Raw genomic sequence first — 17,253 nt, forward strand, 5'->3', positions numbered from 1 at the left:
GGAAGGATTGTCCTGATTTGTTTTTGATTGAAGACTAGAGAGGTTTGTGCCCCCTCTGATCCCATTTGGTGCCTCTAGAGCCTCTTGGTCATCAGTTTGTCACATTCCACTGCTTTGACCATTCAGAACTGGACCCAGTTGGACTGCTGAGGAGCCTGATTGGGAACAGCACTGAAATGAAGAGAGGAGAATCAAAGAAGCAGATCTAATATGACTTCTTAACTTATGGCTCTTCCAGTGCCCATCAGGACACTACCCTTATTATGCGCAGTTTCATTCACCACAGTTTACCTGGATGCAGTGCTGAAGTCTCCCCAGAGGTCTGTGGTAGCTGATGCTGGTGCCTTGGCTGCAGATGCAGGAGCATCTAAGTCTAATAGAATATCTAAGGCGGAAGGAGAAAAAAAAAAAAAAAATCAAGCTAATCAACAAGAAAACCCCACAGGCATTTAAACTGTCACCTTACACAAACTGCTAGATGCAGGGGCAGAGAATCTTTGAAGCGACTCCTGCTCTCCTTCCAGAAGAAGGAATTTAGACATTTTTAAGGATTTTTTTTTTTTTTTTTTTTTTTGTAATAGCAGCTCCTTTTGCTGAATGTGCATGGAGACTCCAGCTCATGCTGCAGGGGTACAACACCTTCAAGAACTATTCAGTCTCCACCTAGCATACCAACTGGCAGATTTGTGACATATTACCTCTCCCAGTAGACATAAGGCTCAGACTCAGCCCAAGCTCAGCAATCATAACAGCTGCCAAACAGGCATCACCTTAACCGTACAAACCATGCACTGGAGCCCAGCCCTATTCAGAAGCTTGTGGTTTCTTCTCACTCCGATCTGTGTCCAGCACTGCTAAAATCTCTGCCTTCACAAGAGTATCATCAGCTCTGCAGACACCTCTGTATGGTCACACTTTTAGTACAGAATCCAGAAGACTGCAGCAACCTCTTTGTTACAGAATCACAGAATGGTATGGGTTGGAAGGGACCTTTAAAGATCAACTAGTCCAACCCCCCTGCCATGGGCAGGGACACCTTCGACTAGACCTGGTTGCTCAAAGCCCCATCCAACCTGGCCTTGAACACTTCTAGTGATGGGGCATCCACAACTTCTCTGGGCAACCTGTTCCAGTGTCTCACCACCCTCATCATAAAGAATTTCTTCCTTATATCTAATCTAGATCTAGCTTCTTTCAGTTAAAAATCTGTGCCCCTTGTCCTGTCACTACAGGTGCTGGTAAAACATCTCTCTCCATCTTTCTTATAAGCCCCCTCTAAGCATTGAAAAGCCACAATAAGGTCTCCAAAACAACCAGAAGAAAGGAGAAGCTTTGCTTGGTTGGTTTGGCTAGCTGGAATTTCCTCAAGGCAGACCAGAATGAGACACTCGCAGGACATCCGGGGAGCTAGTACAGAGGGTACACAGGGCAGAGTTGGAGGCAGGTCTCACCACCCTCATCATAAAGACTTTATTCCTTATATCCAATGTTAATCTACCCTCTTTCAGTTTAAAACTTTGCACCTTGTCCTTCACTAAAGGCCCTGGTAAAAAGTCTCTCTCCGTCTTTCTTACAAGCTCCCTTTATATGTCAAAAGGCTGCAATAAGGTCTCCCCAGAGCCTTCTCTTCTCCAGGCTGACCAACCCCAACTCTCTCAGCCTTCGTTTACAGAAGGTGTTCCATCCCTCTGATCATTTTTGTGTCCCTCCTCTGGACCCACTCCAACAGGTCCATGTCCTTCTTGTACTTAGGACCCTGGAGCTGGACACAGTACTCCAGGTGGGGCCTCAACAGTGGAGTAGAGGGAGAGAATCACCTCCCTCAACCTGCTGGCCATGCTTCTTTTGGTGCAGCCCAGAACATTATTGGCTGCAAGTGCACATTGCTGGCCCATATCCAATTTTTCATCCACCAGCATCTCCAAGTCCTTGTCAGGGCTGCTCTCAACCCATGCATCCTCTAATGTGTATTGATATTGGTGTTTACCCCACTGCAGGTGCAGGACCTTCAACTTGGCCTTGTTGAACCTCATGTGTATAAATATATATATATATATGTGTGTGTGTGTGTGTGTATATGTGAAGTTCAACATATATATTTTATTATTATTTTCATATATAAATATATTTATATAAAATTATATACATATTTTTAAAATAAACCGCTATACCCACAATACCACTATACTTTACACCTCTTTCTGCAGCTCATACTAAAGCCTCCTCTCTCCCTATTCAAAGCCACTCAAGAAGTGCTTTTCCTGCATCTTTCAACAACAACCAAAACTGTATCTATATTATTCTGAAGAAAGCAAGTGACTGTGCAGTACTTTTCTGGACACCCTACACAGCTCTGCCAGTGTCCCTAAAGCACAAACAAATTCAGAAAAATCCAATTATTTTAATTTCATACCCAAACCCCCACAGATCATTTTGACCAAGTCACTTGTAGCTCCTGTCCTTGCAATAGGAGAAACCAACACTGTCCTTCTTGCAAGGAGAACAAGCAGGTATTATTAAACAAGCATGGAGATCCTCAGGTCAAAGAGAGCAAAGCCCTCATGTCTCACAGGGCACTGTTGGCACTAGATTGAACTCTGGTTCCCTGAAGCAGGCCTCAGTCTTCTCTATGCACCTACTAGTGTCTGACAGACCATCTGCTCTATGCTAATGTTTACCTGCACTGCTCACATTACTGGATTTCAGCACGGGTGGTGGTGTGACATGGTTGGCAATGGCTGTGGAGGAAGGGGGAGGTATAGGAGGGACTGCAATTTTGCCTCCTGGTGGGGGTGGCAGCAGGCTTAGGCCCCCTGATCCAGACACACGGGGCTTGGCTGCTCCTCCTTTCTTTGTCGTCATGTTCTGTATAAAAAGAAAGGACAAGTGAGGAAGAGTATCCATTGGCATATCCAGAGAAAGAAGCAGGGTAAACTGGGCTCTTACCCCAATGTTCAGTTTGATGGTCTGCCCTTCCTTAAACCCTAAGTCTAATTTGGGACGTGTGTCAGCTTCCTGGGACTCCTTGGAGATCTCAGTCTCCTGCTTCACCCACCTAAAAAGAAGAGAGGAAGACATCAGACCCTGTGGCAAAGGCGAACAGGGTTTCAGAAAAATGCATGGTTCCTCTCCCCATCCCGCCAAAAAAACTACCTTGCCTTGTCAAACCAGCTACTTCCCTACTCCCAGTGTAGTACAGCAAAAAGCTGGGACCACCGCAAACCCAAGAGACTGCCTAACGCTGCACCTGTAGCATCACAGGACTTAAGCTTAAGACTTGCAGATCTGACCCTGCAGGACTCTCAGCTTGCATGACAGTTGGCAGCAGACACTCAAGTGTCCCTGATGGAGCCAGAGTAGGGCTTCATGACCATCCCAAGGAAGCCTGCGCTAAATGAACATGCACCACCACCCACCATGTTCTACAGGCCAGAGGAAAAACAGCATTCTACAAAAGCACAACTCACTTGAAGTGATCCTGCAAAGAGACGTTGAAGTCAAAGGCATCACCACGATCCGTGAAGCCAATGCCTATAAAAGCACTTCGTCCTAGCAAGGAGACAGGAGGGGTCATTGGACGTACCCTGCAAACAGGCCCTTGTGTTCATTCACTCCAAAATCCTTCTGATTCTCCTAAACCACTCTGTGCTACCTCCCTCTGACAGACCAGCAGCTGGACACCAGCAGCTCACAGCAGTTCCTTGTTCCTAGCCTTCAGGATGCACCCTTCTTCCCACACAGCACTCTCAGAAACCAAATGTTCCTTCCCAGCCCCTGGACTCTGTGCAATGTAGAGAATCCTCCTCTGTTAACCTTGCCTTCCTACCCCTCCAGGCACACTACCCAGCCTTTTCAGCGCTCCCAACACCCTTGCAATGCCCCTTGCATATACCCAGCTCCATCAGGCCAAGTCTCCTCCAGCTCTAGCACTTGGCACATACATGATCCCTCAACTCACCAGTCCCATCCTGAATTCGAATGACAAAATAGCGGCTGGAATCTGTCACAGTCTCTACTGCAATGCCAGGGTATTGATCTATAGGAGCCTGGGCAAAGAGTTCTCCTGCAGACAAAGAATTGGGTGTTAAGGAGAGCAGCCTCTTGCTAAAGCATGGCCAGGGCTGCCATGCACACCTTTGACCAGGCTTAGAAACACAGGCTCATGAGCAGCAATCACAGTCGCAGCCTTGCAAAACCACAGCCTTTCCCTTACCTGAAACCTTATCCTCCAGTTTTATGTATGCAGTTTTGCCTTTGGAGGTGACACGGAGCCGCCCTGTCCAGTCTGGATGGTCCAGTTTCCAGTCAGATGCCCTGAAAAGAAAAGCAACTGTTCACTGACCATACATCAACCCCTCTACTTCTGCCCAACCATCTCAGCAAATGCCTCTGCTCCCAAACCTTCAATGCCTGCAGCTGCCTTATTCCACTTCTCCCCCCAAGCGATATACAAGGTCTCAGCTCCTCTCCGTTGCTGCCAGTCAACACACACAGCTCTGATTGGCCTCTTTCCTCTAGGTAGAGGGAAATAAATACAGTCCAGAGAACATCAACTCTGGCTTTACCTTTATAAGCTTACAGATGAGGGGAGACTGAAACCCGGGGACTGACTTGGAACAGTAAACCCAGAAGCGACTAATAAGTGACTTGTGAGCATCAGGAAGACCCCCAGAATTAATTAATAGCATGCTGAAAAGCCACTCTATTATTCTACCCCACTGTAAAATAGTATCAAGTACTTCCGAACTTAGAGGCAGCTAGCTTACACTAGGTAAAACATCATACACGCAGCCACCTTGACTAGCCCATCAAACTTTTTGCTACAGACTGTTGTGAAGGGAAAAAAGAAAGGAGAAAAGAGAGAAAAACCTCAACCTACGGGATTTTAGAACCGTAAACAAACACCTGCAGCCAGGCACAACATCCACACTGACAACAGTCTGCCAAGTTCAGCCAGTAGCACCAACACCCACCAGCGCTTCAGAGCACAAACCCCCGTCTCCAGCAAGTCTGTGGGCACAGCTTACAAAGTCACACTCCACTGGCTTCAGCTAAAGAGAGGGAAAGCATTTCTAACTCCTGGTCCTGCCATCTCTTCTTAAAAATCATACTGGAACCCCTCCTGGCTTCCTCCCCGCGACCGCAAGAGCCAACAAGCCGAAATTCAACGTGCCATTATTATACACCTGACTCGCATCCCAGCGAACCAGGCAACCTGGGAGCGGAGGTCAGCTCTGCCTGCCAAACCAAGTTACTCGGGCGCCTTCGCCTCCCGCACACGATTAACAGAGCAGCCCCGGCTCCTCCACAGCAGGGAGGGAAAAGGCTCCCGCTTTTAGGCGCGGGCCGCCTACAAGAGGCGACTCGAATCCCCCAAAACTGCAGCCGGTGGGGGCGAAGGCCTCAGGGAACAGGCCTGACCCGCTTGCGGCCGCAGGCCACGGCTTCCTCAGGCCCCGCTCGGGACGAGGACGCCCTTTCCCCGGCCCAGCCCCCGGCTGCCCCTGCCCGCCCTGCCCGCGGGGCTGCGGCCGCAGCCCCGCGGGCAGGGCGGGCAGGGGCAGCCGGGGGCTGGGCCGAGCCGGAGCGATGCCGGGCCCCTCACCTGTACCCGCGGTTGGAAGTGCGCGGCGGGATGCGGTAAACGTTGACATCGGGCTTCACGCAGAGGACGGACTCGTACTCCAGCTCGGCCGCCGCCATCTCGGCCGTCAACACCGACAAACCGCGGCGAAGAACGAGGGAGAGGTGGGGAGCCTAATAACCGGGGGCGCTTCCGACCGCCATCTTTGATGAGGGCAGACACCGCCTGCGGCGGCCGGGCGGGAAGCGGGGCACGTCGGTAAGGCGTGGGAGGAGAAGACATCTTGGATCCTGGCAGGCAACGCGCGGGGGCGGGGAGGCGGCCATCTTGGGGCCGGTTCTGACACAGCAGCGCGGGCTGGCGCCATCTTGGAGCCTGGCAGTTCCCTCACAGGGCCTGGCGCGGCCATGTTTGGTTCGGGCTGATGAAGTAGTGCCGGGCGCTATCCCGGACCTGGGCGCAGCCATGCTGGGAGCGGGCGGAGCCGGGTGGGCTAATACTCCTCTGGGAAGGCCGGGTCCCGGTCCCGGGGGGGTGGGGAGGCCCTGAGCTGCCAGCAGCCCCCCCCCGGGGCACGGTGGCGGGCAGGAGGGGCGTTGGGCCTGGGGATGCCCTAAGCTGCCGTCCTCCCGCCAGCCGGGTACGCGGGGGAAAGCCACGGCTGGGCTGGGTCGAAACGTGGGGCTGGGTTTTGTTGGGCCGAAACGTGGGGCTGGGTTTTGTGCTGCCACACGAATATCTAGGGGGGTGAATCCCTGCGCACGCTCCGCAGTGGGCCTGGGCACTTCTCCCTAGCGTGGTTTTCTTTCCTGCAGCCTTGGGTCAAAGCTTGGGTTTTAAGTGAAAATGGATTTTCGCGTGGCCAGTGGTGCTGGGATCGAGAGGCCTTTGGTAAAAGGAGCAAACTGAAGAGAAAACACAGCACAAACCGTTACAGGTTTTGCAGCTAGAAGCGGTGAAAATGCCTGCTATGCAAAGGTTAATTTCAGGAGTGTGACTTCCCAGAAATGTGACCAAAATAAGTGTATAGGTACTGTTCTATATGGTTAGACTAGTAGCATTTAAACTGCTATTTTTTTTAATAGTGACCTCTCAGTGAAGACTGGTGCTGACATTTACTGCTATGCAGTAACCTATGACTGAATCTCTAAACTACTAAATGCTTACTCTGAAAACTAGCAGAAAAGGCCTGAGAAAAGTTACAAAGTTACATACCCACAGAGCAGGGGGTGGGCATAGTATGGGCTAGTTGTACTGGGGAGTAACTTAAGCTACCCATGAAAGACTGAGTGAGCAGAGTTTATTGCTGAGGGTAAAGCAAGAAGTGAATGAAACAGCACAAAGTTTGAGGAACTATTTTCTTCCAGTATGAAATGGTGTTAGTTAATGCAGTGAGAGCTGAAATGGTATTGTTTCTTGCTGTTTGCAGAGGTAAGTGGAACAGAGGATGGTAATGAACTCAATCATAGCAGTCAAACAAGCTGTCCTTCCGTCAGGCCAAATGTCCAACTAGCCCAGCATTGTATCTCTGATGGTGCCTGGTGCAGAAAAACTTTTGAAATAAAGGGAGTGTGTGCTGCTGATTCCGTAGATCTAGTAAGTGAAGCTATTTTGAGGCCAAGGACAGGAATAGTCTTCAGTCATTAAGGCTAAAAAAGTAGGATACTTGTAATTTAACTAGCATATCTAAATGTAACTGGCCTAGTTTTCCCCAGAAATGATCTCGACAGCTGTATGAGTAGATAAACAGGAAAGATGCATGACTGGTGTGAGCTAAGTACCTTAACAGATACAGAATGACGCATATGCGCAGGTTCCTTTTCCCCTTCCTCTCTGCCAGCTTTCTCTGCCACCCTGCAGCAGGAAGGAGGGGCTAACACGCTCTGCTTTGTGGCAGATTTTGATGCCCCAGGGAGCAGAGGCCCACACCCTGCTGTGTGGGTGCCCTGCCAGGCTGCACACTGGCGTGGACAGACACCTGCCTGGGAAGAGAGATTTGAACCCTTTCATGCAGCCTGTGCAAGAACTAGTAGGAATACACGGCAGGGATACTCAACGCAGATATGTGCCACAGTGTAAAAGAAGGCTCTGCCTCCCTGCTTGCAATATGCCAGTGTTACATTGCTTACCAGACTGCCAGAATTAAGGCAAAGAAAGAGGTTAATGGGAGGTAAACCTTGGAGAAGAACAGAGCTGCTTAAAGAAAGCCTGTGAAACAGTACAGAGTTACACTTTCCTAGTATACTAGCCTACCAATCTGTAGTATAAGGGCTTTGTGGGCCAGGGGTTTAGTATGCATTTGTTAGCAGTATTTTAATAGACTTTCCTTCTATGGATTCATCTTTGCTTTTTCATCATTGCTTTTTTAAACTTACACTTTTGGTTACCCATATCATCCCTGGAGCCATAAATCTAATTGTGCAATATGAAAAAGTGTAATTTTTTGTTTTCAAACTTCTACCTGATCATTTCATTTGATAGCTCCTAGTTCTTGTGCTATAAGAATTCATGTCACCTTCTCCATGTGTCTCTCATACTGCCACTTAGATGTCACTTTCCCAAGGTGAAGCATTCTCGTCTATTTAGCTTGTCCACCAAAAGAAGCCATTCTGAGCCATGGCTGTTTAGTTGTCATTTTCTGTATCATTTCTGATTCTATAATTGTTTTTAAGATCGAGGACCACTACAGCATTCAGTATTCAAGAAGCAACTGAATAATTCCTGTTATATTTACCTTTTGAACAGCATTGCATGTTGACATGATTTTTCATAGAACTTTCTGCACTGACTGCTAAGTTTCTTCTTTGAATGGTAATAACTTATCTAGAGTACATCACTCTGTATGTATAGTTATGGTTGCTTTTCAAAATTCAATAATTCACAATTAGTAATATTAAATTTTGCCTGCCTCTTTATTGTGCTGTCATTCAGTGTGCCACAATTCTCCTACAGTTCTTCTAGAAGGAGAGCATCTAAGACAAGAGAGTGGCAAAGGGCCAACTTTTATAAGGCATGTGAGGAAAGGTGTACAAGCAGCACCAGGACACCAGGAATACATCTCCCATTCAATTTCATTGAGACTTAACCAGCAGAGAACATAACGTTCTTCTGTCTTTTTCAAACAAGCATCGCTGAATCAAGAAAATACAAAGCACTGCCAATAATAGCTAAAGTTCTTAATTTTTTTACTTTTTTAAAAGGATTAAGCAGTGGGGTTGAAATCTTGAAGGAGAACATATTTAAAATCAGACTATGAAAGCAATGGAGGATCCATATTCTTCCCCCACAGAAATCTTCAATGAATGAAAACCAAGGAATAGCAGAAATCTTGGATGGAACTCCACAATGTTCAATCATATGCGGTGTGCAAATAAAAAGGCCTACACAAGTAGGGTAAAATGCAGGGTTCATGCCAATCTGTAGGTAGCCTCATAATAAACCATGCAGAAGAATCATTTTGGCTTTTGGTTTGCTTTTTGCTTTGCTTGCATAAGAAAAAAAATAAGGCATTTCCAGGAATGCACTTAATGGGTGGACCAAACATTTGGAATTTCCCTTCTCTGCACAGAAGGTACAGGGAAACCAGTCTCACAAAATGACTCATTAGATAACTTAAAGATTAATCCCAACATGAGCATTTTTACTGAACAGTCCAAATATTATTTCAAATGGTGTTTCCTTCACTGAAAATGCCCTGGCAAAACCTCTGACACAAACACTCAACCAGTACTGAGAACCTGTTGTTGTGAAGAGCTACTTTTTAATTATGTATGATCTAGGTATGTACCAGTTTTGCCAAGCTTTCTTCCCAGCTTGGTGTCCAAAGTTTGCGCTTACCTGATCTTACTCAGCAATGTACAAAAATGCCTTGGGGTCATTCAGTAGATTTTCTGAATAGGAGAGTCTGAGGAATACTAGTGCAGGGCAACCCTGCAGATACTTGATGTTTCTGGAGAGTCCCTATGAAACTAAGTGCACAGTTGTAACGATGAAAACAAACGCATAGCAAACACTGGCCGCTAGGCCACCACAGTATGCTTTCTAGAGAAACAGTTGTGCTAGCTATGGCTAAGATTTATAGGGAGAGTTTTGGACAGGTTTTTTTAGGAAGATGGGTTTGCCATATACACAAGGGACATTCAGGGTCTGTGAAAAATCATAGCTATCTAGTCACACCACCTGTGGGGAAACAAATGGGAGATCTGAGGGGGGCTGCAAAGCTTGGTAGAACTACAGAAGAAGTAGTAGAAATATGAAATACAAACAGAATTCTCAGTTCTTGCCAAAGTGTTTTGGAGACAACCTGCATGCTCTTGCAGGAGGCAGGCTTTTGTAAATATATTGATCACTTTTTTAGAACTGTATATGGGTGTAACTATTTAGGAACTGATAGACTGGTGCAGTTTTGAAATAACAAACCTGAAACAGCAATATAAATGGTAACTTGCATCAAGGTTTTGGCCAACTTGTGGTGGCCAGTTGAGTCTATACATCAAGATAAACTTCAGTGTGAACATCCTTATAGACAAGCTGATGGCCTATGGGCTAGATAAGTGGACAGTGAGGTGGATTGAATAGTAGCTGAACTGCTGGGCTCAGAGGGTGGTGATCAGAAGAACTGAGTCCAGCTGGAGACTGGTCACTAGCGGTGTCCAGCTGCAGTTGACACTGGTTCCAGTACTGTTTAACTCTTCATTAATGACTTGGATGATGAAGCAATGTGCACTCTCAACAAGTTTGCAGATGATACAAAAGGGGTAGGAGTGGCTGATGCACCAGGTGTCTGCTACCATTCAGAGGAACCTGGACATGCTGGACAACTGGGCAGACAGGAACCTCGTGAAGTTCAAGAAGAAGTGCAAAATCCTGCACCTGGGGAGGAAGAACCCCAGGCACTAAATACATGCTGGGGGCTGACCACCCGGAAAGCAGCTTTGCAGAGAATGATGATGTTGTGGTCCTGGTGGACAGAAAGCTGAACATAAGCCAGCAATGTGCCCTCGCAGCAAAGAATGCCAATAGCTGCCTGGGCTAGATTGGGAGTGTCGCCAGCAAGGGAGGTGATCCTTCCCCTCTACTCAGCACTGGTGAGGCCACATCTGGAGTGCTGCGTCCAGTTCTGGGCTCCACAGTACTAGGGAGATATTGACACAGTGGAGTGAAATTTGTGGAGAGCTAAAGTAATTAAGGGACTGGTACACCTGTCACGCAAGGAGAGGCCGAGAGAGCTGGGACTGTTCAGCCTGGAGAAGAGAAGGCTCAGGGGGATATCATCTATCTGATGGGAGTGTTTAATGGTGATGGAGCCAGGCTCTTCTCGGTGGTGCTTGGTGACAGGACAAGAGGCAGTGGGCACACACTGACACACAGAAAGTTCCATCTGAACACAAGAAAACAGTTTTTTACGTGAGGGTGGTTGAACACTGGAACAGGTTGCCCGAAGTCTGTGGAGTCTCCTTCTGTGGAGATACTCAAACCTGACTGGACAGAGTCCTGGGCAACCTTCTCTAGCTGACCCTGCTTTGAGCAGTGGAGTTGGGCTAGACAGTCTCCAGACAGTCTTCCAACTTCAACTATTTTGTGATTCTGTGAATTAGAGCCTTTCTAAGCTAACTTGGTCTGTTTATCATGAGGGGAAGGGAGAGATGCAGAAGAGAAGAATGCAGTGTGGTGATCTGGGATAACCATCAAAGTGGCAAGTCAAAGGCCTGGTCTGATCTAAGTAACAATTTTATGAAAGTAACAAAATGTCTTTTTTTTCCTCCTTGCTCCACCTCCTTTGAGTGTCTACATCATTAGGCCCTTTTTGCTGAGGTGCAAACCGCTTCGCTAGTCAAACTGCTTTAAAAGGTCCGTTGATCTGGAAACCTAGGCAGAGAGGTACCACATCATCTCATCACTGTCCAGGGTGAGCTGGCTGAAGATAAAGTGCTTGCTGTGTCAAGGTTGGCTGCAGGGGAGAGGTTTTAACTGGGGGATCAGAGCTGGCCAACCGGTGGAGAAGGACCTTCTTGCAAAGGAGAGTTTGACTAGAACTAGCGACTCACATGGTGGTGAAAAGGCTGCAGGTCCCTTGGCCAAGAGGAGCCCATAGCAGTACCTCCTGTCAACACTTTCTGCCTGGGTCTGAGGCATCCCCCAGGAAAGATGGCAGCTGAGAATACGATGCAGCTAGAGGCATTTTCCTGGCAGGCTGCTGGCAGCCTGTCCATCCCTGGGGGTACAGCCCAGCCCTGGCCTGCCTTCCTGTTCCTGGTTTCACGGGGTTTGTGTTGGAGGCAGCATTTGTGTGTTGCACAGAGTTGTGCTCAGGAGCGGAACTCTGCTCTGTCCTGGTTCATTTTCCAGACCAAAACCAAAATACCAAGGCTGATTCTCGTATGTATGGGCTTTGTCTTTTCTGCTAGCCGCCTTGATTTCCCAAATTGGGAGGGGTGAAGGGGAACCCTATTGTTGCACAGTTTAAATGCCTTGCCCTAGATGTCTTTTCTTTTTATAGTCTTGCGACATTTTGTGCTGTCAGCATTTCAGTTAACCACTTCTAACTTTTCATCGGTCAAGTTACTTCTTTAAAAAAAAACCAAAAACAAAAAACCAAGACTTTAAATACCCTGAATGGTCAAAAATCAGATTAAAATCCCTTTGACGTGACCAATTATGGTTTTCTGAGTACAATGTTCTGTATTTGGTGAACTAAGATGTCTCAGGCTGGGACAGAAGCTGATCTGGATTGATAAGAACCCCAGAAATGGGATTAGCTAGGTGAATGTGCTGATCTGATAAAACATGGAAGTGGCTAAAGGACAACAGATCAGACACCTGATGGTGGCATGGCAGGGTTTAGAATTGTGAATTATATCAAGCAAAGGTCAGCGTTACATGAACAGGCAAGACATCTGATTCAGTTGTCTTACAGAAACTATAGTAAAGTCTGTGCCTGTGCCTATCATTCCCTTGCTTTCTATTATTCTTTGACTCAGAGCACTGTCTTAGTTTGACAGGGTTGACAGAGCTTCTTTTGGTTCCACTGTTTATTTTATCAGCAGGTCATATCTAAAACTTCAAACATGAGTCATTCTAAGCCTTTCCTGCAGAGTGGAAGAACATACTTAGCACACACAGGAAAAAAGCAGTTCCTATAATGTCACGTGAGTTTCTTTTTTCAGTCAGTCCAGAGACAGGACTGGTGGTACTTGCTCCCTGACACACCGAAAAATACCTGCTTCACTCTGGTAGGTATAATAAGCTGCAGAATTCTGCTTTCCTCTTCAACTTGCAATTTCTTGTTCTTTACTCCTGAAAACCTCTCTCTCCCCTCCAGTTCCCTCTTCCATTTTCATAACCACATAGCAGCCCTTTTAGCACTCTTGAAACCATAGCATGGGCAGTATCTTCTTATTCATTCATCCCTCAGTTTGCTTTGGAGTAGGATTTGTATTACTATATTTACAGCATTCTTTGATGCCCTATCCTCTCCATACCATCTTCTGTAGCTATATGGGGAGGCAGCAAGATGCAGCTCTTGCAGCACTGTTCTCCAGTTGTCCCTGTAAAAGTCGCTTCTGCGTGTTATCAGCAAGACCACAGAAAATGGAACAAACTTGTTAGAATGTTAAGTCAAGTCCCCAGCTGCCTTCCAGGGACTTCTTTCATAGCTTTCCTTGCAGGTCACCCTCACCTAAAAGCCTCTTAGCAATTGTTACCAGAAAGTGGTAAATTACAATGTTTGTTACAATTGTTAATCTCATTTTCTTTGTGGTGAAGTGGGTCTAAAACTTAATGCATCACTCCACATTTAGACTATATGTTATGCAAGAGATCGAGGCTTTGGAATTTTTTATTTTTTATTTATAATATTGATATTTAGTCCTGCACACAAGAGTCCCTGACTGGCATTTAAGTACTGGCATAATAGAGGTTAAAATAAAATCAGCCTGGGTTTTCTTACTCATGTCTCCTCAGTTGCTTCTGCAGGCTGTATTCAGCTCTGACCTATGCAGTTTCCTTGTGTTCTGGTAATGCTTTTAGGGACCTTTCAGCAACACAACTGTCTTCATTAGATTCAGCTAGGTTTTAGTTAACAGGGATTTTTATAAACAATTCTATTAATGCCTAAAGGATGAAGGTCAGGTTCTTTTTCTCAGCTTTATCTTGACTTTGCTAGATTTCCTTTACTTTCCTTTCTAAATTTACTAATATCTAAGTCCACAAATAATTGAGCAATTAAAGTTTTTCCACTACTATTCTCATAGTTTTAAAACATCACTTAAGTATTCTGTGGCTCAGCTTCATTGTCTTGCAATGACACTTTTTCTTATGCCTAAAATGGCTCAAGAACATTACTGCTATTACTCTGTGTTTTAATTTTTCTTTCTACAACTAAACCTCTGTCTGTTCTTCTTAAACCATGCATTTCTTGCCTTTTGCCTCATCAAGACTAGCTTTCCAAGGAACCGGCAGAGACCTCAGAACAAAAGCAGGGAGAAGGAAGTGCTTACTGAGACTTCCCTAAAAATACCCCTTAGCAAACACAGTTGCTGTCCTGTCTGTTCTATTTCTAATGTCCTGAAAGTGGAGCAGGGATATTTCATCAAGATAAGCATTGCTTTCTTAACCTAAACCTATTATTTCACTGGTTATGCCAGAAGAAATCACTCATTTTAAAGGGAAAAGGAACTAAAATGCTGACTTCTCTTTCTGAAGAAGTGTACACAAAGCTGGAAATGGATCTGGAAAGACACCTGGTGACAGTGCGGGCATGTGAATAGAGAGCTCCACTTTAGAGTGGAGACTAAAAAAAACCAGACTGAAATCAAGGGGGATGACAGAGATAGGAGAACTTCAGCGCATACAACCCCCTTGTTTGAACAGTGGGGCTTATGTAGCTTGGCCACCATGAGAATGATGAAGGTGTACAATGGTCAGATTACTAAGCCTTTAGCACAAACTTGTATTGACCGATGCTTTTGTACCCTGACTGCTCTGTACTGTCACCTGACTCAGAGGTGCTTCAGTACAGATAAAGAGAAGAATTTGGGGACAAGGGTGTGAATTGCCTACTGATTTGCTTTCTGTTTTATAGCTACAGAATGCCTCAACTCCCGGGTAACAGCAGTTCACATGAACAGGCTGCTGCATATTATGCATCAGAATCCATTATCTCCATTGCTATCTTCATCATCGTTATCATCATAGGTATCCCAGGCAACGGATTGGTGATCTGGGTAGCTGGTCTGAAAATGAAAAGGTCTGTGAACATTGTCTGGTTCCTAAACCTTGCTGTGGCTGACTTCATATGCTGTTTGTCCTTGCCGTTTTCTATTGTTCACCTGGTCCTCCATGAACACTGGCCATATGGTTGGTTCCTCTGCAAAGTCATTCCATCAGTCATAATCTTCACCATGTTTGCTAGCGTCTTCCTACTCATGACCATCAGCATTGACCGGTGCCTCCTTGTGATGAAACCTGTCTGGTGTCAAAATCATCGAACAGTGAAATTTATATCACTAATATGCAGCGGCATTTGGATCCTGGCCTTCATTTTCTGCTGTCCTGTCTTCCACTACCGTGAGACTAGCACTCACGATGGCAAAACTGAGTGTGGGTACAATTTTGGAGATGATGAGGTGCTAGATTATATGAATGATTCTGTAAATGAGTTATGGGAAGAATACTCACTTTTAGTCTACAATGGTAATGACTCATGGGGAAATTTCTATGAAGGTGATTATTCTGTATCCATTGCCTTAGTGGTAATAAACATCACTAGGGCTGTCTTTGGCTTTGTACTCCCCTTTGGCACAATGGCAGTTTGCTATGCCCTTATTGCTTTCAGAATGCGTGCAAATCAGTTTCACAAGCCACACAGCAGGATGCTGCGAACAATTGTGCTCATGGTGGCTGCATTCTTCATCTGCTGGGCTCCATACCATGTAGTTGGGATTCTGTCCCTTGTACCTACTCTTGGAACAGGACTGAGTGAGTCATTGTTCCTCTGGGATCACCTCTCTACAGCACTTGCATACGCCAACAGCTGCATCAACCCCTTGCTCTATGTTTTTGTGGGACGGGACTTCAGGGCAAAGGCACGGCAGTCACTGCAAGGAATCTTAGAAGGTGCCTTTACTGAGGAGCCAACACGTTCGATCACTTACTCCCTTCACGGAAACAAGACTTCAACAGAGAAAGACGTTAGCAGCACAGTGTAATGCAGGACTTCTGATCCCTGCTGTAGGAAGAGCGAGCTATGGCTCTGCACATCAGTCACTCTCTACTTAACTTTTTTTTTTGCTCCAACACATTTGATTAATCTTCAGATCCACACACAGGGCACTGAGATGGTTCAGATCAGAACAGCTACCCTGCTTTATATCCTACTCGAGAGATGGGAAGTTGGAAGTACCAAGAGTGATAATCTGAGGGAAGACTGGTGAAGCAGGAGGCACAGAGTACTTCAGCCTTTGAAGGACACAGGCTTGCAGAGTGATTTGCGGTGGGATCATGTAGTTCAACCTCTGAATTGCTAGATGAGAATGTCATTAGAGTTATTTTCATATGTCTATGTTCTACATCTGTCTCTGATAAAGCGCAGGTGAAACTAACTTTGATGGCTCTCCTCGGAATCTGTCATCCCATCTTTCCTCTCCCTGGAACTAACCTTGGGGTCTGAGGGTTTTTTTTCCTGAAGATTTCCCTAGAGGGTAGTGCTACATTTTCTTACAGCAATGCATTAGAATAGCACTTGCCCCAGTCAGCTGCACTGAACTGACTTTCATGCCCTGGTAGATGCCCATGATATTTCTTTGTCCCAGCAAATACATCCCTGTACAGTAGTAACTGGTCCACTGCAGATGCTGTAGCTACGTTCGTTAGCATGCACTCACTGACTGTCTCCCCAACACTCCCTCTGCCACCAGAGTCCCAAATCTTCCTTTTAGGAAATAGTCCAAGACTATCCAAATGTACATACGCATTTTAAGATGGCACACAAGCAGAACTTCAGTAACTGCAGTCATTGATGTACCAGATTAGGTGGCTGCTGGACTATCAGTCATTTGGTAAAACCTTGGAATTGAGAAGAGATAACCTTCATTCTGACCCCAAGAAGGCGGGGAACGAGCCTGTTGCGGCACAGCCATGTCCTGCTCTCTACAAGACAGATGAACTTCTCACGTCTTTCCGGTAGAGGAAGGTAAAAATTTCATTTAGTCAGGCTATTTGGGGGTGTTTCCCAAGCTTGAATGTTCCCTGCTGTGAAAAGCAGAGGTACGTTTACTACGTACTCTAAGGAAGTGGTTTAAAATCTGCTTTTTGTGTTAGTCCTTCCTTCCTTAAAGGAGTAAGATCAACAAATGGTATGACAAACAGCCACCAGGTGTTGGTATAGTTTTCACTTTGCCTTTCTGGCGAGCGCGAGTTGAAAGACTCACTGATCTCAGCACCCTGAGAACAGCCAGCTGTGAGAACTCTCAACTCTTTCTCCCGAGAACTCTCAATTCTTTCTCCTGACATCCTAAAAAGCCTCAGTCATAAAGTACGTATAGGTGTGGGCTGTTAACTTAGCCACGTCCACAACCAAATTCTGTTCCTAAGGCAAGTAGGCGGGAACCGAGCCCACCTGATGGGCGCCGCTGGAAAAAAATTCAATACTGGCACCGAAAGAGTTAAAC

The 17,253-nt window shown here is 46.2% G+C and overlaps 2 protein-coding genes across 4 annotated transcripts; one reads left to right on the forward strand and one right to left on the reverse strand.

Annotated features, from left to right (window-relative positions):
- Positions 1–9: 9 nt before the first annotated feature.
- On the reverse strand, positions 10–6,391 carry NECAP1 (NECAP endocytosis associated 1). The gene is given in 10 exon segments (XM_075051575.1): positions 10–171; positions 292–385; positions 2,679–2,865; positions 2,947–3,055; positions 3,468–3,549; positions 3,959–4,063; positions 4,214–4,314; positions 5,606–5,742; positions 5,744–5,881; positions 5,883–6,391. Coding segments are annotated over 10 exon segments (1,113 nt in total). The 5' UTR covers positions 5,994–6,391; the 3' UTR covers positions 10–122.
- On the forward strand, positions 5,626–16,318 carry C3AR1 (complement C3a receptor 1). Of its 3 annotated transcripts, none has more exons than XM_075051573.1 (2): positions 5,626–5,748; positions 14,667–16,318. In XM_075051573.1, exon 2 carries the CDS (start codon positions 14,674–14,676, stop codon positions 15,790–15,792), a length of 1,119 nt encoding a protein of 372 aa, XP_074907674.1. In that variant the 5' UTR covers positions 5,626–5,748; positions 14,667–14,673; the 3' UTR covers positions 15,793–16,318. The 3 variants fall into 3 exon arrangements, with proteins under 3 accessions (XP_074907674.1, XP_074907671.1, XP_074907675.1); XM_075051570.1 differs by having other exon boundaries at positions 5,702–5,842; XM_075051574.1 differs by lacking the exon at positions 5,626–5,748 and adding an exon at positions 12,751–12,816.
- The last annotated feature ends 935 nt before the right edge of the window (positions 16,319–17,253 follow it).

The sequence above is a fragment of the Buteo buteo genome, chromosome 19 (assembly GCF_964188355.1).
Source record: "Buteo buteo chromosome 19, bButBut1.hap1.1, whole genome shotgun sequence".
NCBI classification, from domain to species: Eukaryota; Metazoa; Chordata; class Aves; order Accipitriformes; family Accipitridae; genus Buteo; species Buteo buteo.

What these genes read in the sequence shown, in the direction of transcription:
- C3AR1 (XM_075051570.1), top strand. Translation starts at nt 5,793, where the DNA reads ATGAGGGCAGACACCGCCTGCGGCGGCCGGGCGGGAAGCGGGGCACGT. An exon ending in GCGGGAAGCGGGGCACGTCG is followed by an intron (nt 5,843 to 14,666) that starts GTAAGGCGTGGG and finishes TCTGTTTTATAG; the next exon opens with CTACAGAATGCCTCAACTCC.